Source organism: Myiozetetes cayanensis, unplaced genomic scaffold (genome assembly GCF_022539395.1).
Source record: "Myiozetetes cayanensis isolate MyiCay16 unplaced genomic scaffold, myiCay2020 scf18, whole genome shotgun sequence".
Lineage (NCBI taxonomy): Eukaryota > Metazoa > Chordata > Aves > Passeriformes > Tyrannidae > Myiozetetes > Myiozetetes cayanensis.
In genome coordinates this window covers 12,199,550-12,224,132 of record NW_026087389.1, presented here as the reverse complement: position 1 = coordinate 12,224,132, position 24,583 = coordinate 12,199,550, and the positions used below count along the sequence as shown (strand labels likewise).

The window sequence follows — 24,583 nt, the reverse complement described above, 5'->3', positions numbered from 1 at the left end:
TAACAGATAAGTCATCTAAAAAGTTACGAAATACAATATACCAAAAATGCAAGAAGCCTCAAGCCTTTCCTAATTGCCTAACTGGATGAACTTGGGAAAAAAGTCACTATCTGCAACTAAGCAACGCAACTCCAGTGTCCAGTAGTTGAAGTACTTTAGCTTGACTGGCCAAGTACACTCTGACCTGCTTTTAGATAAGACACATCACTAAATCACTGTCTGCCCTTACTCATTCTGCAAGAATGGCTAAAGCAGCTATTTAGGTGCCATGAATCATTTTGAGTTAAAATGCTGGTTTGAATGTTTATAGAAATTCTCATCCAAATGCTCCACTTGATCATGTTACAACATTCCAGAAAAATACAGCTGTACGTTGGACTTAACGTCTCCTCAGTTTTGGCCTGCCTCAGTAGAGCAATTAACAGCGAGGGAAAGGGCTGGGGTGGGGAGAAGGTGCCTTGCTTCCTTTCATGTAAAGACAAAACCAGTGGGGTGTTTTTCCGTGTGAGAAGAGGAGGTAGCAAGGATCCCTGCTCCCACAGCAACAAGTCTCTAACATTGCTGACTCTGGAAATAGTTTGCAGTATCAAGTGCTACTCAGAAAAGTGTTCAGCTGGCGTGCGTAGGCACAGCTCAATGATGGATGTGTTTTCTCTCCTAGGCGAAGATAACACCGTCCAGTGACAAAAACAAGACCTATTCAGTCCAGTATGTTCCAAGGGTTACTGGACCTCACAAGGTGGGTTGTGTGTCAATAACTGGTGTTCTCTATTGCTAAAGACACTGCTCTGCTGGTTGTTAATGTGAGCCCCTGAGGGCTGCCTGTTCACTGACAACAAATAGCCACTCTGGGCATCCTGAAGAAAAGGAAAACTGGTGTGGCCTTAAGTCTCCATCTGGGCTTTTGGGCTGCTCCCTTCTCAAAGGGGAAAGAAGTGTGTGTTGGGAGAAAGTGCACGTGTCACCCTGGCTCTCTTCTTACATGTGGTCACTTCATGCAACTCATGAAGCCAGTTTTGTGTGTTGACACAGAGAGGCAGATGAAAATACCAGGTTGTTTCTTTGCTGATGGTACTGTGCACTGTAGGGATTTTGCAGAGAAGGTTCCCCATGCAGCTCTGTCCCCAGATGCCCACAGAAGCAGGTTTATGATAGGTGATTCTGTTGCTTTGACAGTTGCCAGAGTGGCTGGTCCCCACAGCTGGCCTGAAAAAATAAATGGAACTTCTGCTTCCACTTCATTACTGGGTGGAAACCTGCTAATTATTGGCACATCCCATTCAAGTGTCCCCACAGGTGTGGCTGACTCCATGAGTAGCACTTTAAGGAGGTGGCCAGCAGGTACACTGTATGGACAGGATGAAGGCTGTGGAGTGGATGATCTCTCACCTCTGAGGCAAAGACTCTCTGTGCCAGGAATGCAGGTGTTTGACCCTGCACTTGGTTTCATGGCGCTGATGCTGAGCTCTGCCTCTGCCGAGTGGGTCTGAGCTGATACTCTTCTGTCTGTAGGTTTTAGTCCTGTTTGCTGGGCAGCACATCTCGAAGAGCCCGTTTGAAGTGAATGTTGACAAAGCCCAGGGAGATGCAAGCAAAGTGACAGCAAAGGGACCGGGACTGGAGGCGACAGGGAACATTGCCAACAAGCCTACCTACTTTGACCTCTATACAGCAGGTAAGCAGGATGAAGGAGGATGGAAATCCTTCAGTTTCCTCAAATGTCAGAACCTAAGGCCTTGGAGAAATAAAAAAAATGAAAAGTGGACGAGGATTTGTAGCATCATCTAGTTCAGAGGTGAATAACATCCAGGCAGCTCTGAAGGCTTCAGCTGTGTATGAAATGTTTGATGTGTGGAGCTGAGCTGGGGCAGGAGGGGGCTAAGCCTTACCCAGAAATTTGCCATGAATTTGCTAGATGGCAGCAAGCAAGTTCCTGACTGGTTTCTTCCCTCAACTCATTTTAAACAGGAATGTGACAGGTTGGACATAAATGTGAAAGATAAACTGTGAACAAACTGTAAAAGCACAGTATTTAGCTCTACAGAAAGAACCTGCTGCAGTGCTACTTCCAGTTCATACTTCAATGACTAACTGGTGTCAACCTCTATTGTAATTATTAGAGGGCTACTATCTTCATTAGGGCATCTCCATCACGTTACTTATTGTTTGCTGTTAGGCCAATGCCATAGCCTAGAGGAATGAGTCAATAAGATGCTACAAATGCTAATTCATTTAGAACAATGTGAAACTACTTAGGGCAGTTACTTGTAGCACTTAAACACCGAAATACGCTGAGTAGCATATTTTACATTGCCCTCTGCCTGAGGGAGCTTAGGAATAAAATTAAATGCATTATAGTGAAGGGAAGTATTATGTTCAGCCTCTAATTGGGAGAGGGAGTGGTCTGAATCATGTAAAGACTTGTCTGGCCTCTGAAAGTGCATAGAAAACTGTTTTGTGATGAGTTGAGAAGAGCAGGTGTCTGAAAAAAAGTGAATATGTCCTGCAGAGAAGGATCCTTGTCCAGACCAGCGTGCGCATTGTCCAGTCTCTTAATCTAAACCCCTTCAGAGCTTGAGAGATTGAACTGACTGCTAAAGCTGTGAGCTGACCTGTGATAGAGATGTTACAGCGTGGTAGCCATAGGATAACCAGGCAGTATGTAAATTCAGTACCATAATACTGTTGTGAAACCCCATGGCTGGACCATGGGGTCAATCTGACTTCATGGAGATGCCACCATCCTGTCTTGCCCCCTCCCCTCTGGAATGTTTGGTTGCTGTTGGCAAAAGCTGAACATAGAGGCTGAGCCTAGAGATGGCTGCAGAGCGTGGCTGGCTGAGCCCAGACAGGTGGCAGTGGTCCAAAACACAGTGCCTGTTGCTGTGGGGAAGCCGAGGCTCAGGTGGACTTGTTTCCTTTGCAGGTGCTGGTGTGGGTGACGTGAATGTGGAAGTGGAGGATCCTCAAGGGAGAAACCTTGCTGAAGTTGTAGTAGAAGACAAAGGCAACCAAGTCTACCGTTGCACCTACAAACCTGTTCAAGCTGGTCCTCACATTGTCAAAGTGACTTTTGCCGGGGAAGCAATTCCCAAAACTCCTTGCACTGTTCTCATTGGAGAGGGTATGTTTTTTAAAAAAGCATTTAAATGTAGATGGCCACTTTTCTCCTTGGATGTGATCACAGGATGTGCTTGAATCTTGCCTTTACGTTCTCTGTACCTTTCAACATTTTGGTCCTGATTCAGTGGGTCACTGGTTATTCACAGGGTAAACCAATGCTCTCTAACAGTAATATGGCTTTTGTTGCTAGTTTCCTTTCTGCTTAGACTTCCAAATGTTAAGCTGCCCTTCGTATTTTTTTTGAGTGATTTATGCAGCTATGCAGCGTCTTGCTGTTTTCCACCTTCGTTCCTCAAATGACTATATTTACTGTTTTCCTCCTTAACTGACACCTAACTTGCTTTCTGTTCCATCCTTACGTGCTCCTATGCTTTTAGATCTCTGCTCATCTCTCCTGAGCTACCCTCCATTTGTGGAATTTTGGACTTCACTGCTAATGGCTTCATAGTTGGTAAGAGGTGTGCAGGATGCTCTGTCATGTTTGCTTTTTGTAAGCTTCTAGCCTGCAGCTTGTCCCAGCCAAAAGGGCTTTTGGTTTTGTTGGGGTTAGGGAGGAAAGTTGCAAGCGAACTGAAGCGGTGTGTGACCCAGTCAGTGAAACTGGCTCAACCACAAGCTGCCTGACACAGCTGTGTAAGCTCTTTGCAAGCTGTTCCCACTCCACATCAGCCACGCTCCTGTGTGTTCCCACTGAGCTTTCAGAGCTAGCAGATGGCACACGATCCTCGCTCACACTGTCCGGTGTAGGACACGGAGCGGTGTTGGCTGCTGCAGGGGTGAGCTGTTGTAGTGAGGGAAAACCTAAGGAGCTGCTTGGCAGACTTGTGCTCCTGCTGTAAGCACGGCGTGTTTTGGGAAAATGCATGTTCAGTTTACAGTGCTGGGAAGCTGTGGTTATCTGTAAGTTTCTTCAAACCCTTCAGGTTTCTGGTGTTGAAGACCTCGTGACAGCTGGGATTGTGTGACGAAAACTGTTCATAAGTGCTTGGTACTTAATTCTGTAGCCACTCTGCAGGCCTGGAGAAGCACTTGGAGTAAAAGAGCCAAGCATAAGCCTAAGCCATGTGTAACCTCCTGCCCCTACCCATGGCTGCTACAGTTTGCAGAGGGCTTGGTGGCTTTGCTTCTTGGATAGTGTGAGCTGCAACAAGTGGAGGGGTTTTGATGCAACATCTCTTAATGAAGCACATGCAAAACTCAGCCTTGCTACTAGCAGTTATCCCAGTCATGTGCTTCTGAAAGACCAGCACAATAATACTGTTCAATGGGGCTTGTCTACAGAGGGAACCTTCCCCCCACTCTGCAGTGGGCCTCAGCACAAAAGGCGCCAGGAAGGTTATGTCTGTGGTGAATTATCTGTATGTGATAGCTGCGTATAAGTCTTATATTGATAACTGCCATAGAATTGGAAAGCAGCAGGGCTTCAGTGTTTGCTAGAGTTCTAAAAAACAGCCCTTGTAGGGGGTCAGTGTTGCCTGGCTGCACTGACCACTACTGCCTAAATGCCATAAGGCATAGAAAGGGACTGGGCAGACTCCTGTCTGTCTGCTTTAATGCTATAACCCTAAAACTTGTGCTGAAAGCTAAGCTGTGGTTGCCCTGAGTCAACATTAAACTAAAGGTTGTTCCAGGCTGGCTAGGCTACCTGTATGTTGAGAATCAAAGCCAGTATTAATGGCTGGGATTGCCTTGCAGCCTGCAATCCCAACGCATGCCGAGCCACTGGTCGAGGTCTGCAGCCCAAGGGCGTCCGCATGAGGGAAACGGCCGACTTCAAGGTTGATACGAGAGCGGCGGGGAGCGGAGACCTTGGAGTAACTATAAAGGGACCAAGTGAGTGTTGGGGTGAATCTGTGCTGTGGATATGTTCTGGAGAAGGTGGGAATCAAAACTTGGGAAAAGGAAGAGCAGTAAGGAGATGGTGTCCTGATGGAACTGATGGGATCTGTATCATAAAAAGCCAAATTTCAGAAGGGTTTTCTGGTACTTTCTGTCTAGTGTGAAGGTTTTGACCTGCAGGGCTGGGTAAGATAACATCTGGTTTTAGTTCTTTCCATTTTCATGCATCAGTTAGCAAAACTGAAAAGACCATGCATCTGCCTACCATGGCCTCCAAGCTTTATGGGTGCTCATTGCATTCTTCATCTGATTTGCGGGAGCAAGTCAAGCTCCAGAGTCTCTGGCAGAGTGAAAATCCTGCTCTCTTGAGAGCAGCACTCCTGGTGCCACTGGCTGCTTGGGCACACAAGCCGAGGAGGAAAGGGAACCTGTGAGCTGACATAGAGACCATCTGCCAGGATCCATCCCCAGGTCCTTTGGTGTGGCCTGAGCTCTGGATGTGGCCCTCTGCCTGGCAGGCTGGGACGGTGGGAGCACAGTGGCTGCTGGCTCGTGAGGCCGCCAGCAGCAGTGGCTGTGCTGCTGCTCTCAGGGAGCTGCGGTGCCTGTGTGGTGCTCAGAGCCAGTCACCTCCCCCAGCTGGGACGGCATTAAAAGGTGCATTGTATTGCCTTCACCTCCTCCACACGCACAGAGCCCTGACTGTGTGGCTTCGTGCGGTTGGGGGGAAAAAAGCAACAGACGTATCGATGTAAATTTTAGTGTATTAAGCTTTTCTCCCTAAATTCTTCATCTTGAAGAAAATGAAAAGTAGGCATTCCCTGCATATTTGTGGTTACAAAGTCTGACAAATGTTAAGCTTTTTTGTTTTAACATATGACATGCATCATACTGCAGACTAAGAAAATAAAACACAAGGGAACCTATTAAGTCTGGTAACTTAAAATACTTTCTGCTGTATTTCTTCTGGAAGTGTTTGCTGTCTTTGTCCTAGAGGGCAGCTAGAACTAACTTCCCTTATAACCTGACCTTTTTTTTTTCTGTTGGAAGAAATTTATTCTTGCAAGCTAAAATAAATACTAGAAAACATGAACTTGTCTGAGTAATTGAAAGCAGGATGGAAGCTGCTAAGTTTAATACTGAACTGATCTTTCAACAGAGGGCTTGGAGGAGTTGGTGAAACAAAAAGGCTTTATGGATGGTGTATATGCATTTGAATATTATCCAGCTACCCCAGGGAAGTATGTTGTCACGATTACATGGGGTGGGCACAACATCCCAAAAAGGTGAGTTAGAAGTGGCTTTTTGGGCATTTTTGTGCCCTTCAGTGGGTTATGTAGTTGGTGAGCATTTAAAACAACACTGACCTTTGAAGAAACTGAGGGGACAATTTAATGGCAAATGGCTCTTGTAACAGTTTATCTACAGCCTGTTTTAGGGCTGGAGCTGCTTATATTGAGAAAGCTCTGAAGGACCATTTGCATCAGTCTTTCTAAACCCAAAATCAAGAATACAAACCCAATAAAACTTGGTGGATTGTGCAGCTTGGACTTTACTATGAGTTTTTGAAAGGATTTGTTATTTTAGTGTCCAGGGCTACAGCAAGCAGAGCAAGCCAAATATTTGACGCTCAGGGTTTGTGGTGCAAGATGTAAGCACATGATGGGTTGGATGACCTCTCTGCTAGAAAGACACTCTGCTGGGCACCGTGCCACCACATGGTAGCATCTATTAATTTGGAAAATCCAATGTAAAGCCTCATTAAAATGCCTGGGGAAAAACATTGATGCTATATTTGTCCTCATTTCTAATACTATGCTTTGTTTTTATCTTGTAGCCCCTTTGAAGTCCAAGTGGGTCATGAAGCTGGTCCTCAGAAAGTGCGAGCCTGGGGGCCAGGGCTGCATGAGGGAATTGTGGGCAAATCAGCTGACTTTGTGGTCGAGTCCATTGGCACAGAAGTTGGCTCTCTTGGTTTGTTACTTTACTTAGTTTGTTTGAAATACTTACATATTGCAACGCTAGCAAAGAACTCATGAGAAACAATAGCTTTCCCAACAGTAAAAAACCCCATGTCTAAGATGTTGTGGTCTAAACACAAACATCTATCAGAGTATCAAGGGGAGTCCTAGAGACAGGAGCATGTGTTAATTTGGGGGGGTGTTAATCTGTGGTTTTGGGGGATGAAATCCAAAAGGGAATGATGGATGATGGATTATCTCCCATATTGATGAAGAAGGGTGATGGAGAGATCAGGAGTGTTTACAGCTGATAAAAAGGTATTCGTGGAAGTAATGTTAAATTGGCAGCTGCCACAAACCTAACCTGAGGAACCTACTTGTTCCTTTTTCAGGCTTTGCAATAGAAGGCCCTTCTCAGGCTAAAATTGAGTGTGATGACAAGAATGATGGCTCATGTGATGTGAAGTATTGGCCCAAAGAGCCTGGTGAATATGCTGTGCACATCATGTGTGATGATGAGGACATAAAAGACAGTCCTTACATGGCCTTCATCCGACCGGCTTCAGGAGACTTCAACTCGGATAAGGTGGTGTATTAGAGTTCACCTATGACACAGCACATCTGATGTAACTACAGTAGAGATGTTTCTGAAGGATTCTGGTAGCAGACCTGACTGTTAAGCCGCCTCTGCTTAAAGCTCTGAATCTGCCAAGCTCCAGCCAGATATTGCCCAGCTTTTTCTAATAACACTGTTGTGGTTTTGATTTAATGTAATGGAAACTTGCCGAAGTAGCATCCTGTGCTTCATGGGTTTTGTGGAGGGGGCAGGTCTTTATACATATATCACTTAGTTTTGCTTCTCTTTCTGAACTGCAGGCTAATAATCTTGAGGTGCTTTTTTAGGTGAAGGCCTATGGCCCAGGCCTGGAGAGGACTGGCTGTATAGTGAACAATCCTGCTGAGTTCACAGTTGAAACCAAGGATGCTGGGAAAGCACCTCTGAAGATGTATGCACAGGTAAAAAGCCAAAGGCAGCTGTGTGAAACTTCAACAAAAGGGCTTTAATACTGTTGAGAAAAATGCCTTAAGTATTTCTACTCATACACCACTTAATTCTGGGCATGTGTAATTCACTCAGAGTTCTGTGCTTTGATCTGTGTAATGTAGTCAGGCAACAACCTAACTCAAGGTGACTTCTCTGTGGTGTATGAAAAACATGGCTTTGCTTCCTTACTTAGAGTCTCCTCAGCAAAGCAAGGTGTAATTTCCTGGAGTTGTCATTTGAAAGCACGGAAGTGTCTCTGAGCCTGTGAATTTCCTATGTGTTGTAGGATGGTGTAATGAATGAGCAAGTGTTAGATGAGGAAGACTTATTGCATGTTTCTTCAGTGTTTCTGAGAACTTCGGAGTTGCTATTCTGGGGAAAAAAACTGAAATATTTTGAAACAGTCTTGGGCTGTTCAAACTATGCAAACATTTTTTAAGTACCTGAACCTTCTGCTTGTATTACTGCTTTTTTAGGATGCAGAAGGAAACCCTATTGATATCCAGATAAAGAGCAAGGCTGATGGTGTGTTTGCCTGTTCATATGTGCCAGTTAAACCAATCAAACATACAATTTCTGTTGTCTGGGGAGGAGCCAATGTGCCCAACAGCCCATTTAGGGTAAGTACAGAGACAGATAGTACTTAGTATAGCCAAGTAAGATATTTGTGCTCACAACTACTTGTTAGTACAACTAACAATCTTTCTGTTTTTACAAGCTTATATAGTGGAGGTCTCTTATCAGCCCAGCTGCAGCCTGGGGGATTCGGGTCAATTCACTTGGTCCTGTTTTCCTTGTAATGCTCTGACTTGACTGTGATCTCGAGCATGACACAGATATGTGATTCTGACCCTTGTGAATCTGTGTAGGTCCTTATAGGTCAAGGGAGTCATCCTCAGAAAGTGAAAGTGTTTGGTCCTGGTGTGGAGAGAACTGGCCTGAAAGCAAATGAGCCAACCCACTTCACTGTGGACTGCACGGATGCAGGAGAAGGTAAAGGCAGGCTGGGCTGTTGCTGTGGTATCAGAACCACTGGTACCACATGCAGAAGGGAAGGGATTATATAGTGTTCCATATGGTTTTCCTTGTTTAGTGGAAAAACCCTGGGAAGCAGAACATTGCAGTGACTTGGAATTCAATCAGTTGCATCAGTTAATATAGTGACTTGAACAACTCCTGGGGATGGGAGTGATCTGGCTGTTTGGCTGGCAGTGCCTGTGCTGTCCAGTAGTAAAACCTCTGTTTTCTTTTCCTAGGTGATGTCAGTGTTGGAATTAAGTGTGATGCTCGTGTGGTCAGTGATGAGGAAGAGGACATAGATTTCGACATCATCCACAATGCCAATGATACGTTCACAGTGAAATACGCCCCACCTGCTGCGGGGCGCTACACCATTAAAGTGCTCTTTGCAGGAGAGGTTTGTAATTTTCATTTTGCAACCTGATGTTTCTGGAGTCTGTTTATCTGCCCTTTGATCACCAAGCATGTGCCAGTTCACAGCTGGCTGTGGCAGTTCACAGCTGACCCTTCTATGTCAGCTCATATGCACTTTGTCTGGCCCCTGCAAACTGTCCAGCTGTTTCTTTCAACTTTGCCCTAGACTTTGAATGATACCACTCAGTAAGCAGAGTGTTTGAGTGAGGCAAAATTCTACTCAAAATGGTAATGGAATTGGAGCAAAATTATCTTAAAATTATTATCTCTCTAATTTTGGCTACCAAAGAGTGACCTGTTTATGTTTAGAACTGTGTTTCTGTTGCAGGAAATTCCTGCCAGCCCATTCAGAGTTAAAGTGGACCCCTCACATGATGCCAGCAAAGTGAAAGCTGAAGGACCTGGGCTGAACAAAACTGGTGAGAACTGGGTTGATGTTGTGTGGTCAGCACTGGACTGTGAGGGGCTGTTGCAGGGTACCCATTGCCTGGCTGAACATTGCTGGGATGCAGCAGTGCAGTCCTGGGTACAGCAGGGTGGGGTGCCAGGCAACTGGACACCTTTCCCTTGGCACTTGGCTTGACTGGGCGCTATTGATACTGGGCTTCTAGAGAAGAGTTTCTGTGTACAAGCTCTGCATAAATTAGAATTAACATCTTTCTTCAGGTGTGGAAAATGGCAAGCCAACACACTTCACTGTGTTCACCAAGGGAGCCGGAAAAGCACCGCTGGATGTGCAGTTCAGCAGCCCAGTGCCGGGAGAGGCGGTGGTGGATCTGGATGTCATTGACAACTATGACTACTCCCACACTGTTAGGTACACTCCCATACAGCAGGTAGGTCTGACTTATGTAGCAGTACAAGAGTGAAGAGTTCGTGTTCTGTAGTGTGGTGACCTCCCTACATGGTACCTGTGCACAGTGGGACAAGCAAGAAAGGCTTTCCAGGGTGTCCTGTTCCCCAGGATCCCTAAAGCCTGCAGTACAATTTGGATTGGAAAGCAGTAATGCAGTTTTCTGGTGTAGCTATTGATAGATTGCCACTGTTTTCTTTTCTGGGGAAAAGAGAGAGATTGAAGCAGTAGCACACAGTTCACATCATCATTCCATACCTTATCAGTTGAAGAGGAAAGATGGCAAACCTTTCTAGACTCTGAAACAGAACTGGCTGCTACCCTGACTGCTGTGGTCCGGCAGAGTCGAGGTTGTGGAGTGCTGCCTCTCGGCAAGCTGCTGGTGTCAAAGGAGCCAAAGGGAAAACCAGAGCAGGGATAAAAAGAAGAGAGTTTGGGTCACGCTGCACCAGTTCCCAGTAGGAAAGTGAACAAGTTGTTGCTGAGGAGGGAAGCTGGGCTGCAGATTAAATGCATCCAAAGTATTTGTCTGCATTTGAGGCTTGCCCTTAGGTTGGAAAAAATTGAATCTGACTTGTTTGATTCAGAGACCGAATGCTTCCTTGGCAACATCATTAAAGAGCTGAAACTGGAAGCTACTAATAACTAGAAGTATTTTTCCTCATGCTGTGCTTGTGTCTTTGTAAAGGACCACTAAACTCCAGAATGCATGAATCTCATATAATTCTGAAGATGTGGGTGCTGAGGTGCTGAGATCAAAGTGTTCTGCTGGTCTTGTTCTGCTGAACAGCCAAATAAACTACTTGGTCATCTGCACCAGCTTCCTTGATTGGAACTGTGTAAAAGGGGACTGATAAGGAGGACTGCAGTATTATTTAGCTGTTAATGCATTCTTGGAAGCACCATACAGCTAGAATTTGTTTTTGGATAAAGCAGTTGCATGAGCTCAGGAGGTGGCTGGCGTGCCTGCTTGGAGAGGCTTTGGCCTGTTTGGTCAGGGTTGGTATGCAGAATGGAACAGTCATATATACTTCATGCATATGTTTGTGAGTAGTACCAGATTGCTATGTTTCACCTGAAAAGCAGTGTTGAAACAAGCCAGGATGCCCAAACCAGGTTTCCCACTTATCTTCCCTCTGGAGAAGTGCCTTGGGTCATGGAGGAGGTGTTGGAGATGCTCACAGATTGCAGTGGCAGGAAAGCAATGGTTAAACAAAGGAGATGAAAAGAGACTGCTCAGTAATTAGAGTAGCCTTGTTGTCCCTCCAGGCTGTGAGCACATAGGTCATTCCTGACCCTGTCTTTCTCAGGTTCCTAAGCAGTAACTTTTGAATGAGACTCTGGAGTCTTCAGAATAGGGGAAGGATGGACTAGGTTGTTAAATTCCTGAGGGGCTGTGTCACGGCAGAGGAGCCTTGGTTTAATGCTGTTTATTCGGCCTTATCTATCTCACGGTGTTGCTACAGCTACCCGGGTGCGTGTTTTCTAAAAACAACCAAGAATAATCATGGAAGCTATTCACTAGCTTGCATGAAACATCCATAATTATTTCACTTGGGAACCAAACCAGCCAAGAATGAAAAGTAAGCAAACAGTGAATATAGCTAAAATATGGACTGTGGTAGGAGAGAATAAAAGGAGCACACATCGTGGGCTGGAGCTTGCCATGGCTGTGCAGTGTTCCAGCCAAAATACACAAGAGCATTAATCTTTCTGACTTGTAGAGCTTAAACCCCTGGTATTTCAGATTCTGTAATAATACAGCCTCTTTGCAGTCTTGGCTTTGGCCAGGCCTCTCCGTGCAGTGGAAGGGGATACCTGGTCTGGAGCACTGGGACATTCATTCAGCTCTTAGGTCTGAGCACTGAGAGGGTGGGAGCCAGCCTGAGCTGGAGCCTTTGCCAGGCCGCTTGAATGTAATCTAATTAAATGTTGGAAAGATCTGTCTCTTTCTCTCTTCCTATATTAGATAAAAACTATTTAATTCTTTGAAGGGCTGCAGTGGGGTAGAGCTTTAGTGTCCATAAACAAATAAATTTGGCTGTGGCTGGCTAAAATGGATTAGGTGAAGTGGTTACGTACTGCTTGGTTGTTAGTGTGTCTGTACGAAGTGAGGAACTGAGCTAACCTATAAATTCTCCAACTAGGGTCCAATGAAGGTTTCGGTAACTTACGGCGGTGATCCTATCCCTAAAAGCCCTTTCACTGTGGGCGTTGCTGCTCCACTGGACCTAAGCAAAGTTAAAGTCAATGGACTTGAAAACAGTAAGTACCCGTGGGCTGGAAGCCCCATAGCCTGCCTCTGAAGTGTCTCCTGAATCTGGGTGATTGCTAACATGTCCTGCTGGAACAGGAGTGGGCAAAACAATCTTCTTTTAGACTTGCTACAGTTGGGAATCAACCAGCTCCAACTTTGTAGCTTGGCCACTCTGACTAAGCTGGTTCCCTTGAGGACTGAATTTCATTTGAGACTTCCTCCCCCCCAAAGATTACATAGCAATGTGGATGTGTTGTGGTTTGGTCCTTTGTGGTGAACAGAGCTGGACTCTTCACCCAACTGGGCACCCACTAAAGAAATCTGTTTTCCTCAGGGCTAGATGGCTGTTTATTCAAATGTATGAAACTGCCACAGTGCACAGTATCGTTTATACTGTCTTTTGTTTTCCAAAAGTGGAAGAACTTAAGGCTGTGAAACATTGTTGCTTTCCTGAAATGAGCCTCTGAGAATGTCAGACCATGTCTTACACACTTGTTACACTCTGTAACTTTGTAGCTCCAATTAACCAAAGCATTTGTTTATTTTTTTGTTTGGTTTGGGAGGTTTTTATGACTGCAGAGGGACGCAGACTGAGCAGGGCTCTGCCAGTGCCTGCTCCCTCAGTGGTGTGTGCATGGGACATTTCTTGGACCACTGTCTGATGTTAAGTAAGCAATGTAATATGGGTTTTGTCTTTTTCAGGAGTGGAAGTAGGGAAGGATCAGGAATTTATAATTGATACCAAAGGAGCTGGTGGGCAAGGCAAACTGGATGTTAATATTTCCAGTCCTATGAGAAAAGCTGTGCCATGTCTGGTGGAACCAGTTCTGGGTAAGGAGTGCAGCACTGCAAAATACATCCCACGGGAAGAAGGACTGTATGTGGTGGATGTGAGTTATGACGGCAACCCAATCCCAGGAAGCCCCTATACTGTGGAGGCCACGCTACCTCCAGACCCCTCCAAGGTAAGTGAATGGTTTAGGGCTGTGACAGCAAGTGATAGATGTAAACTTAATTGTGGGCTATTGCATGAGACTTGGCTTGGTTTTGGCCAAACCAGATCCACAAACATCCTTACTCAGAGTGCTCAGTCAGTCCTTTTGCAGCCTCCATGACTAATTGAAGTAATTTCTGTAAGACTATATTTGAATAAGAACATTGAACTAATCGAGAATACTGCAAGTGTCCTGCATAGTGGGGCAAAGAAAAGTATTGCTCCTAATTTGATAGAAGTTGGCCTGATAAGCATCTCTACTGTATTAGGATGCTTTTTCCTAAGGAAATGTATTTCAAGAAGAAGATGTGTACAGCCATCAAATATTTTAACATTTCCACCTTTTATATCCCATGGCTATGTAAAAAAAGCTATGGTAAGAGTATAAATATCCTTGCCTAGAAACCTCTTTGGAGGAGAGGTACCAACTTTACAGTAAAACTGGCATGAGTGGCAAAGGAAACATTGCTTTCTGTATATTTTTAAGAGCTTGTTAATCGAGTCCCACATACAAACAACTCTAACTTCCAGCAATAATACTGAAAAGGCAGTTTAGCTCAACTGCATATCCTCTTCTAGGTAAAAGCTCATGGTCCAGGTCTTCGAGGGGGCCTTGTTGGAAAACCAGCCCAATTCACAATAGATACGAAAGGGGCAGGAACTGGAGGTTTGGGTTTGACAGTAGAAGGCCCGTGTGAAGCTAAAATTGAATGCTCAGACAACGGTGATGGAACCTGCTCTGTCTCCTACCTGCCTATGAAGCCTGGAGAGTACTTCGTAAACATCCTCTTCGAAGAAGTTCACATTCCTGGCTCCCCCTTTAAGGCAGACATAGAAATGCCGTTTGATGTCTCTAAAGTCATTGCCACAGGCCCTGGTCTGGAGCGTGGTAAAGTAGGTGAGCCGGGGCTGCTGAATGTCGACTGCACGGAAGCAGGTCCTGGGGACCTGCGGGTGGACATGGTGTCAGATACTGGTTCCAAAGCCGAGGTCCAGATCGACGATAACAAGGACGGGACCTATGTTGTTACGTACGTGCCGCTCTCGGCCGGCATGTACACAATCAAGATGAGATATGGAGGAGAGCAAGTGCCTAAATTCCCAGCCCGGGTCAAAGTGGAGCCAGCTGTGGACACAAGCAGAGTTAAAGTCTTTGGGCCAGGAGTGGAAGGAAAAGGTGAGAATAACTGTTGTTATCAGTGTTTGTAGGACTTGCAGTTGTTTGAGTGTTCTGGGCCTTGAAAGCTGTAAAAGCCTTGCATGTTTCCATGGTGACCTGGGAAGGACTCGGGAGTCTCATTATGTTCCCAAACAAGTTGTTTATCATGATGCTTCACCGAATGTTTGGTTGTTGGAAATACATGCAGTTCATGAAGTGACTCTTGAAAACATTTCCTGCAGATGTCTTCCGAGAAGCGACAACTGAGTTCACTGTGGATGCTCGACCTCTAACGAAGGCCGGTGGTGACCACATCAGGACGCAGATCATGAGCCCATCTGGCTCCCCCACAGACTGTCTCATCCAAGATAACGCTGATGGAACATACTCAGTAGAGTACACGCCGTTTGAAAAGGGTAACCTCTGGGTTTGGGTTTGTTGGGTTTTTTTAACTTGAAAGGGGAAAACCAAGAGCAAGCGGCTCTTCTGCCACTTTCATTTGGCAAACTGCCGAGGTCTGCCAGTAACTTGTTGGCATCTTAGCAAGAGTTTTACCAGTAGAGGAGCTAATTCTGCAGGAAGCAGCTCTACTTGAACTTGAAGAACTGACTTTTACAGTAACTTGGCTTCAGAAGAAGAGAGTGTAGATAGTGTCTCTAGTTATGAAACACTAGCGAAGTCTTGTGAAATGCAGAAGGAAACTTTTACTGACATTTAGGTCTGTAGCGTCTCATAGAAGTGATATTAAGTGATCAGTGTATTTGGGGAATTCAGGGTATGTTTTCCTCCTCTTAACAGGTCCACACACGGTCAGCGTAACGTATGATGATGTACCTGTGCCGAACAGCCCCTTCAGAGTGAACGTGACAGAGGGCTGCCATCCATCACGTGTGAAGGCACAAGGACCTGGACTCACAGAAGCTTTCACAAATCAGCCAAACCCCTTCTCAGTTGTCACCAGGTGACTGAGCCTATTTGATCTTCAAGGAATATCTGAGGGAGGGAGGAGGGTAGTGATGTGTGCAATGCAGGATGCTAAACTCAGTACAAATATTTATAAAGAGGCCAAGCTGTGTCCACCTGGTGACTGCGTGTGCTACCTCATCATCTACTGAGCACTCTGCTCTGCAGACATTAGACATTAGGGGTTGATAGTTGTTGGGGACAAAAATTCTAGGAAAATGTGGGTGAGGTAGTGCTGAACAGCTTTCCATGCTAGCACACACTGAAGGCTGGACATCAGAAGGCAGGTTACTGCATTTCCAAAAAGGATGAAAATGCAACCAGAGCATGTGAAAGCTGCAAAGCTGCTGTTTGAAGCAGTTAGTTCTAACAGTGTGTGTTTCTGTCTTGCAGAGGGGCAGGAATTGGTGGCCTTGGAATAACCGTTGAGGGACCTTCAGAATCTAAAATTAGCTGTAAAGATAACAAAGATGGGAGCTGCAGTGCCGAGTACATTCCTTATGTTCCAGGAGATTACGATGTTAACATCACATACGGGGGAGAGCATATTCCTGGTAAGAGCTCTTGCTCAGTGGCTTTCAGAAGAGGGAAGAAGCCAAACTAAAGGCTCAGTGCATTGGGTGCATCTCCCTCATGCTGTGGAATGTTGATGTGATTTTGTCTTTGTGCTTTCCCTGGGAATTCAGGCATAGAAAGCAATGGCATTTGCTCACGTGGGTACAGGTGAGTGGGACAGGGATAGGGACACTAACCCTTGACAAATAACTGGTTTTAGGCACAAGTGGTGTGTATTACTTCAGCTCATGAAAATAACCCCTTTGGTATTTGGATGTCTTCAAGATCATGTTCTACAGTAAGAGGGTCAGCCTGTCATGGGGATTATATTAAACTCTGTGTTTACCTGTGCATTCATTTGCACTAGATGTTTCCTGTTGGTCCCATTCTCTTTGTTGACGTACTGAACTTGCTAAAATATGAAGGAAACAAGCACCTGCATGATGCTTCATTTGCACTTCTGGTTTCTTTCATGTTTGTTTTTTTTCCTGAGGTGTGAGGAGTAGATGGTTCACAACTGAATTGTTGAATAGACAGTGAAAATGTAGAAGCACCATCATTATGCTTCTGGCTTTTGCAGAAGCAAAGGAGCAGTGTGGAGGCCATGGGGTTGTCACTCCTGCCAGTGGCTGAATGATAGTAATAAAAAAAACCCAAGGAAAAGTAGGGAAAAAAGACTTTTTTTAGTTTGTTCTCTGTAATTGTTAACTCTGGTGTTTTACATTTGCTGTGTCAACTTCCAGGCAGTCCTTTCAAGGTTCCTGTGAAGGATGTTGTGGATCCCAGCAAGGTGAAGATAGCAGGACCAGGTCTGGGAACAGCTGTTCGAGCTAAAATCCCACAGTCCTTCACTGTAGACGCCAGCAAGGCAGGAGTAGCACCCCTCGAGGTGGTGGTGACAGGACCCAGAGGTAAGAACCAAAGTACTCCATCTGGCTGCAACCCCTTCTCTGTGTTTGGGTCGGTAACATGGCCCTGCTTGCAAAGGTGGTGATGCCACTGGAGTGAGCATTTTTCTCTGTTCCTGTTCATCTGTGAACAAGATAGCTGCCCCTTGATAGCTGACCTTTGTGTCACGCTGTGACAGGAGAGCTGTGTCCTACGTAGTGCTGCTTTGGACAGTGCCTTTGATGGCTTTAGCTTAATCTTCAGAGCTGGGAGAAGTGATGTGAGTCACCATCACCAGCGAACATTTGTGGCTTAGTTTTAGACATAAAAAAGAAAATCCAAAGTCTAATATGCAGTGCTTTGGGAAACCTGTGTAACTGGGTTGCAGAAGTCTCTGAATCACAGTGGAACGGCTCAGTGGTCCCCAGAGAGCAACAAGGCCCTTGAGTGACAGCGTTAATGTTTGCATTGCTAGAAAGCTGTGTCTCAGTGGCACAGTATCTTGGCAGCGAGTACCTGTTGGCTGCAAGTCTCACCTTGCTAGGAGGCGAGAGCTGCTTCCCTACTGGAGTGTCAGGTCCCTTTGTGCAGGTGCCCCTCAGGTAACACTTATTTAATTCTAGCGGATGAGACGAATTCCGAGGGATGGCGCTCCCCACTGAAAGCAATTTCGGATTTCTTTAAAGGTGGTCCAAAGGGTGACACTGAGACAGGTTTGAACTCTCACTAGCTACTGGCAATTTTGGCTCTTGGAAATCCAATTGGCAACAGCAAGAATCATCTGGAGGAGGGAGTGGAAACCAACGGTGTTGCTTTGAGGCTTTGCATGGCAACTATATAGGTTTCTTTTGTGCTTGCTTTACTACTAATCCTTCCTATGTTTTAAAGCCAACTTGTAATTGTAGACTGCTTTGTGTGTTGATCTGAACTGATATGTCATGTAATCTGTTGTAGATTTAGCTTAATGCAAATTGAAATAATTGATCCTGCTTTCTTAGGACTCTGGCAGCTTGCAGGGCCATTCTGCCTAGGCACTGAGCCTGCCTTTCCAAACTCCTGATTGTGAAAGACTGGGTTGGTGAATGCTACACACCAACTGGCTTTAGGGCTCAATTCTGTGCAGTGAATCCCAGTAACAGTGTGTAATCTTATAAATGACAGTGCAGGCAATTATAACTATTACTCATTTTCTGTCTTGAAAGATATTCCATGCACTTTTAGCAATTGCTCTTGACCTGGACTGTACAGAAAGGCAGATCTTTCTCTGGTATTTTCATGCTAGCTTTTGTTTACAGCGAGAAGATGGGAGCCCAGAGAGCGGTGGATAACAAATCTATGTCAAGTCAATGGCTTTGAATACAAAATAAGGGAAACTGATCACTGATCCGTGCCTGTCGCCTTCATTCAAAAAAAAAAAATTAAATTTAGCTTGTTGCAAACTGTAAATGAACAGTGCATCTTGGAGCTTTGTGCAGCAAATGGTGGTGAGGAACTGGGTTTTGACAATGCAACTGAGAAAATCATATGTTGCCTTTTTAGGAGTTGTGGGTCCTGTTAACGTGGTAGACAATGGAGATGGCACCCACACGGTGGTGTACACCCCTATGCAGGAGGGCCCCTACCTGATCTCTGTCAAATATGCTGATGAAGAGATTCCTCGAAGGTAAGGTGATGAGATAAGCTTTGGTGAACTGAAGATTTGATGATCCAGTTCTGCTCTCCCAGCACATGAGCACCATTTAAGGACTAGCTGTGGTCCTTTCTACTTAACCAGTGCTGTTGCTTGCAAGACTTCTGGGTTCAGTGGTGGTTTTAGCCTGCTGCACCTATAGCAGACACCTCAGTGTGTGCTGCAGCAGCTGCCAGCCATTGACTGGGGAGGAGGAGGCAATAATGGGTTTCTCTTTTAGTCCCTTCAAGGTGAAGGTGCTTCCTACATATGATGCCAGTAAAGTGACGGCGAGCGGACCAGGTCTCAGTTCCTATGGCATTCTAGCCAGCCTGCCTGTGGAGTTTGCTGTGGATGCTAAGGATGCTGGGCAGGGACTTCTGGCTGTACAGATCACTGTAAGTAACTACAAAACCAAGCAGGACTGGAAATGTGTTGTTCCAGGTGGGCAGCAGTCTCTCCCATCAGAGGTGTCCACAGCTTTACCCTGAAATACCCAGTGTCCTGGAGACTGGGCTGCTGGCCAGACCCCAAGGTCTGGTACAGGAAAGTCTTGCACTCTGTTGGTGAAGCTCTTGAGACTGCTTTTTTGAAACTGCTGTCTTAAAATCATCAGCCCTGCTATATCTGGCTCTTGTTTAACCTTACTCTGCAAATGCCCAAAATGAGATAAACAGTTTCTTGTAAGATTATGAAAATACTGGCATTTGAATGGAGACAGCCTTCTAGCAGTGCAGTTCAACAAGGCCATGAGATAACATCCATGCTGAGCATGACATTATGATAAATTAAAACACAAGTCTCCCTCAAGGTTGCCAGAAGTCATAAGCTGCTTAAGGAGATACTGCAGGAATGTTTTTATTTGGCTTTGGTATTGCTCTTTCTGAAGTTTCTGGTGCCTGGACTCTGTGGCCTCACAAAAAGGTCTCTGGTTAGTGGACCATAAAGCACATAGCTCAGCTCTGGCATGCCTAGGTCATGGCATGGCTGGTTGTACTTGCCCTTTTGCATTCTTGCTCCTGTGCTGTCTCAGTGTCTGTTCAGGTGCAGCAAAGCAGTTGCCATTATTCTGGCATGCATGTGTGGCCTTAAAGGATCCAAAATACTTATCAGAGCTCCCAGCCTGGCTGTGGCTTTGAAAATCAAGTTCCACAAGCCCTGCATGGTGGAAATGCATAGGTGATCCTTCTGGCAACATTTGCTTGCTCCTTGTTCTGAGCTGTTGAATGTCAAATGTTTCACAAGCCTTCCTGAAAGAACTAAGCTCTTCTATGCTGTACCTAAATCTCAACTCCTCTGCAGCTTATACTGTACCCCAGGCAGTGTTAAGTCATAAAATACAAAATGAAGTCGACATGTGGTTCCCTGTAAACAGGCTTGGAAGACTTTCTAAAATGCTTTGTGCTTTGCAGCTGGTGAGAAATGGTAGTTGAAGGGGCTGCATAGACCTGCTTTCAACTGTCGACTTTGCAGTGTGCCAGCAGCTGGATGCCTCGTGCAGGAGACAGCAGACTCCAGTAATGCTTCCCCCTGCCCTCAGACCTTTCAGGGAGCAGCTGCCCAAGGCTACCCAGTGCTTACTCAGGACAGAGCTGCACAGTCTGGCTCCCCATCTCTGCCTCAGGGATCTGGGAATCATTCTTCATTTCCAGCAGTGATATAACAGTGAAGCCTGAAACTTCTTACAATTAATTTAAAGTTCATTAAAATATCTTACTGCTTCTTATAAACATTCTTGTATCAAACGAAGGGTAGTTGATGATAGTACAAATTGTTTTATAGTGTTCTCATACCTTTCTACTCCCAGGAATCAATTGCTGGTACTAGTCTTTAGTGAAATGTATTTAAACCTCAAAAAGCTGCAGTTCTGTATCTGTTTGAGACTATCTAAATATATATTTGTTGCCCTACTAAAGGAATTCAAAACTAACTTCCTAGTGCATAAATCTTCTGGTTTGTACTCCACAGGACCAAGAGGGCAAACCCAAGAGAGTGGACATTCATGACAACAAGGATGGCACTTACACAGTCACCTATGTCCCCGACAAAACAGGCCGCTATACGATTGGTGTGAAGTATGGCGGAGATGATATCCCGTCCTCTCCCTATCGGATTCGGGCATCTCCATCTGGGGATGCCAGCAAGTGTTTGGCCACAGGTGAGTGTTTGGTCCCTCTCTGTTGCTGTTTGTGCTGGGTGTAAAGGTGCCTTCTGAGCATGGTACAGTTGATGTAATGGGTGTAGAAGACACGCTAGAGACTTCTGTAATCTGACTGCTTTTACAAGGAAGGGTTTTCCTGAAGACAAAGAAGTGTCTGCCCTACGGGTGAGCAGGAATCTCTTACAGCCTCTAGATAAATCTGTTCAACTGCCTGGGCTGTCACAAACAGCCAGATGCAACTGAAGTCTGATGCTTATTTTGGCGTAGATAAATCCTGCTGAGAGCTGCATTGAGGTTGATTTAAAAATAACACATCTGCATGTGTGTCCACTGCATCATGCTCCTTGCACTGTGAGTGTTGCGGGAAGCTTTTCATTCCAGGCTAGAACAAAATTAATTCTGAGGATGTAAGTAGCATGTGCTTCAATGTTAGCAAATCCTGTTCAGGCTGGGTGTTAACTAGTGGAGGTTTCTGCTGCTTTTCTGTCTGGTCAGAGTTGACCTGGGTCTGAACAGGCTTTTGGGAGGGGCAAGTGCAAGGGAAAAACCTAAAGGTAAGACATTGCTATGACTCAAAAAATCGTTGCCTTGAAAATCAATGCCTTGGTGTAGGGGAAGGACTCTGAATTAGTTGCTGCAGGAGCACACGTACAGCTTTGTTCCTCACTTGTTCTCAGGATGGATGTTCATCAGATGACTTTGGGCTGGTCACTGCAGCACGGTACCACCTCCTAGGAGGCTGTGGCAGGGAGCAGAAGTGACACAAACTAGTTACAAGAATGCCACTGATATTTAGAATAAAGAATGAAACTAGGCAAGGCCAAATTGAACAGGGAAATTTAATCTGTTGGTTTAGATCTGTGAGAGTGTCTGGGCATTGTGCTGGACCTGGGCACTGTGCAGTTAGAGTGCACCTGATGCATTTCCAGGAGCTGGCTGCTAGTAGTCTTAAACAGAAATAAATTCCTGACACAATGGGGAAAAAAAGAGAGGGATTCCCTTTACTTTACAAAAAAGATACTTTAATGGGTGAATCTGATACTCTCCCAAGTAACTCAAGTGGCTACTTACTCAAAGTAACTGAGTTGGAGATTACTGTCAGATGGCAGCTAAAATTTTCCCTTTCCAAGAAGTGCTTCTGATTCTGTGCTGTAAAGCTGAAATACAATCGCTGTATGTAGGAGTAAATGCTGGAACAGTGCCAAGGTATTAAACCAGCATGTTCATTCCCACTTGAAAAGAAGCTGTTTACCTGGTAACAAGTGCCAGTCAGAACCAGGAATGTTCAATACATACTGCAAATAAGACATAATAGTTCTCATTTAAATACAATGTGCTTCAAGCTGGATCTGATAGCTACAATTTGGGCATTGTTGCATGATTTTCTTTTTTTGGGTTGTGTGGCAGAGCAGTGGAAAATTGTTTGTGGGCAATGGTGGAGGAAACATGGCCATGGCTGCTACTGCGTCCTTTTATAGCTGCTTACACAGGAGGTTTATGTTAAAGCAGTGCAGCTGAGTTGCTGGCTGGGCAGAAGAAAATGCCTTTGGCTCTGCATAAAGGAGTAGGATGATAAGAGTATGGGTTAAGGCATTGCTTTCTTCAAACTAAGCTTTTTTCCCCTCTGTTCTCATCCAGCCTCTCTGATTGCAGAGGAGAAGGAAAGCTAGTAGCCAGCTCTTGCATGCCGCTGTGCTGACCAATTTTATGAATGTCCCTTGTCGTACATCTGCTCCCAAAACCACATCTGTAGGTGCCTGGGACCAGCCTCTTGGTGCTGTGCTCCCCAGGCGCCTCGCAGGCAGCCTTCCTGGGAAAACTGTCCTCTGAATGCTTTCTGTAATGAAAATTGCCTTGTAGGTCCTGGAATTGCACCCACTGTGAAGACTGGTGAGGAGGTTGGTTTTGTGGTAGACGCCAAATCAGCAGGGAAGGGAAAAGTGACGTGCACCGTCCTCACGCCAGATGGGACAGAAGCTGAAGCAGATGTTGTTGAAAATGAGGACGGGACTTACGATATCTTCTACACTGCCGCCAAACCAGGAACCTATGTGATTTATGTCCGCTTTGGTGGGGTGGACATTCCCAACAGTCCTTTCACCGTCATGGTAAGCCAGCTCTGCTCCAGAAGTACCTCCCACTCGGATTCCTGCTGCCATGTTTTATTTAGCGATAGGTTTAACTCTGTGTGTAAATGTTTGCTCAGACATTTATTAGGCTAGCAGGAACTAATGAATCCTCGTTACTTGCAGAGCTTATTTTGAGCAGGCAATACGGTTAAGTGAAGCGGGATAGAAGCCATCAGAGGATGAAGACTTGGCTTCTCTGAAGAAATTTGTTTTTCATTTCCTGACCATGTAGTTCTTTTTCTAAATGATGTAAGGGTGGTTGTAATCAGTTTCTACAACTAATTACTTTAGCCATTGTCAGATACAGTGCTCTGCCTTCTCTGTCTCTTGCTCTTTATTAAGTTGACCCCAAAATAAGGAATGGTCTGCTGACAGATCGCAGGGAAGTAGACTATTAGCTCACACTTTAAAATGATTTGCAAGTGCTAGTTAAACTGTTATAGCCAAATTCCCCCTCTTCCTAATTATCTTCCTTCCAATGTGCAATATGTCAGCACATTTAGCAAACAAAACCCCAGCCCCCTGAGAAGCAGACTAGGTGCCTCTCAGGGCTCACAGGAGCTCTTCATGTGAAGAACAGCTCTCTGTGTTGGCAAAACAATTCCTGGTATTGTAATCTCAGTCAAAGCAACCTCCGGTGCATCTTGGTCCTTGAAACCACAGGATGGTACTTGCGCTGAGTGTGGATGGAGCTCACAAATCCTTGGGGCCGGGCATGCTGGCTCTTCCTACCTGTCACCCTGGCAGATCGCTGGGTGTCTGAAGATTTCCTTGAGAAAAGCAACTCCCTTGGTCGCTGCTCAGAGCTTGCCACAGGAAGTGCCTCTCGAGGTCAGGGAGCCCACTCCCAGCCAGCCAGAATTCCCACTTCCTAGCTGACTGATAGACTACGTGTTTGACTTGGGTGTCTCAGCTGGAAACACACAACACTGGAACAGCAGCATTTCTCTTTTGCATTGGTTTTCTTAGTGGAGTCTTTCCATGCAGAAGTTTCCAGTGGGTTATTTCATTAGTGGGGCTTTGCAGTGGTGTGAATGGGCAGGAGGAGGGGCTGGGGTGGCTGAGCCCAGGGGAGCTGCCAAGGGAGTGTGGGTGTCAGCCCCAGCCGCTCCTGTTGGATTAATGGGGGAGATGGGAATTTGCAAGTCATCCTCTTGGCATGCCTGGTGAGAAGAGCGGCTGTACCAGGGGAAAACACATTCCATGTCTTGACAACGCTGTCCCAACTATGAATCAGAAGAATGGCTTTGCAGCTATGGCTGGATGTGGGCTGGGTCATTCACCCCAAGTGCATGAGCTGGAGCAGCCTTCCCACGGCAGCCGGCTCCCGTGCCTCCCAGCTGGCACACCGTGCTGTGCAGCGCTCGGGGACTTACAGCTTAGGTTGAAACCTTTCCCTTCCCTCCCTGCATCAGTCCCATAAAAAAGCAACTTTGATACTCAGTTCCACCAGGGTTCAGGCACAGCTTTCAGCTTCCCCTCGAGCACCAAACAGCAGCATGTACTGGCCTCATCCCTTTGCTGGTGGCTTCCCCCAGTGCCCAATGCCTGCA

The 24,583-nt window shown here is 45.7% G+C and overlaps 1 protein-coding gene across 5 annotated transcripts in view; it reads left to right on the top strand.

Annotated features, from left to right (window-relative positions):
* Positions 1-24,583, top strand: part of FLNB (filamin B) — a 70,959-nt gene that overhangs the window by 29,000 nt on the left and 17,376 nt on the right. For 3 of the 5 annotated variants that reach the window (XM_050312639.1, XM_050312642.1, XM_050312638.1), the window contains exons 6-30: positions 662-739; positions 1,513-1,675; positions 2,927-3,124; positions 4,819-4,956; positions 6,122-6,248; positions 6,800-6,936; positions 7,316-7,509; positions 7,827-7,940; positions 8,445-8,588; positions 8,838-8,961; positions 9,225-9,385; positions 9,731-9,821; positions 10,069-10,238; positions 12,403-12,520; positions 13,215-13,477; positions 14,086-14,683; positions 14,908-15,081; positions 15,464-15,626; positions 16,022-16,182; positions 16,927-17,094; positions 17,695-17,784; positions 18,611-18,734; positions 18,982-19,138; positions 20,709-20,898; positions 22,762-23,009. In XM_050312639.1, the coding sequence (XP_050168596.1) occupies positions 662-739; positions 1,513-1,675; positions 2,927-3,124; positions 4,819-4,956; positions 6,122-6,248; positions 6,800-6,936; positions 7,316-7,509; positions 7,827-7,940; positions 8,445-8,588; positions 8,838-8,961; positions 9,225-9,385; positions 9,731-9,821; positions 10,069-10,238; positions 12,403-12,520; positions 13,215-13,477; positions 14,086-14,683; positions 14,908-15,081; positions 15,464-15,626; positions 16,022-16,182; positions 16,927-17,094; positions 17,695-17,784; positions 18,611-18,734; positions 18,982-19,138; positions 20,709-20,898; positions 22,762-23,009 (4,293 nt within the window). The remainder of the gene's footprint in view (positions 1-661; positions 740-1,512; positions 1,676-2,926; positions 3,125-4,818; positions 4,957-6,121; positions 6,249-6,799; positions 6,937-7,315; positions 7,510-7,826; positions 7,941-8,444; positions 8,589-8,837; positions 8,962-9,224; positions 9,386-9,730; positions 9,822-10,068; positions 10,239-12,402; positions 12,521-13,214; positions 13,478-14,085; positions 14,684-14,907; positions 15,082-15,463; positions 15,627-16,021; positions 16,183-16,926; positions 17,095-17,694; positions 17,785-18,610; positions 18,735-18,981; positions 19,139-20,708; positions 20,899-22,761; positions 23,010-24,583) is intronic. The other 2 variants (XM_050312641.1, XM_050312640.1) reach the window with 1 other exon arrangement.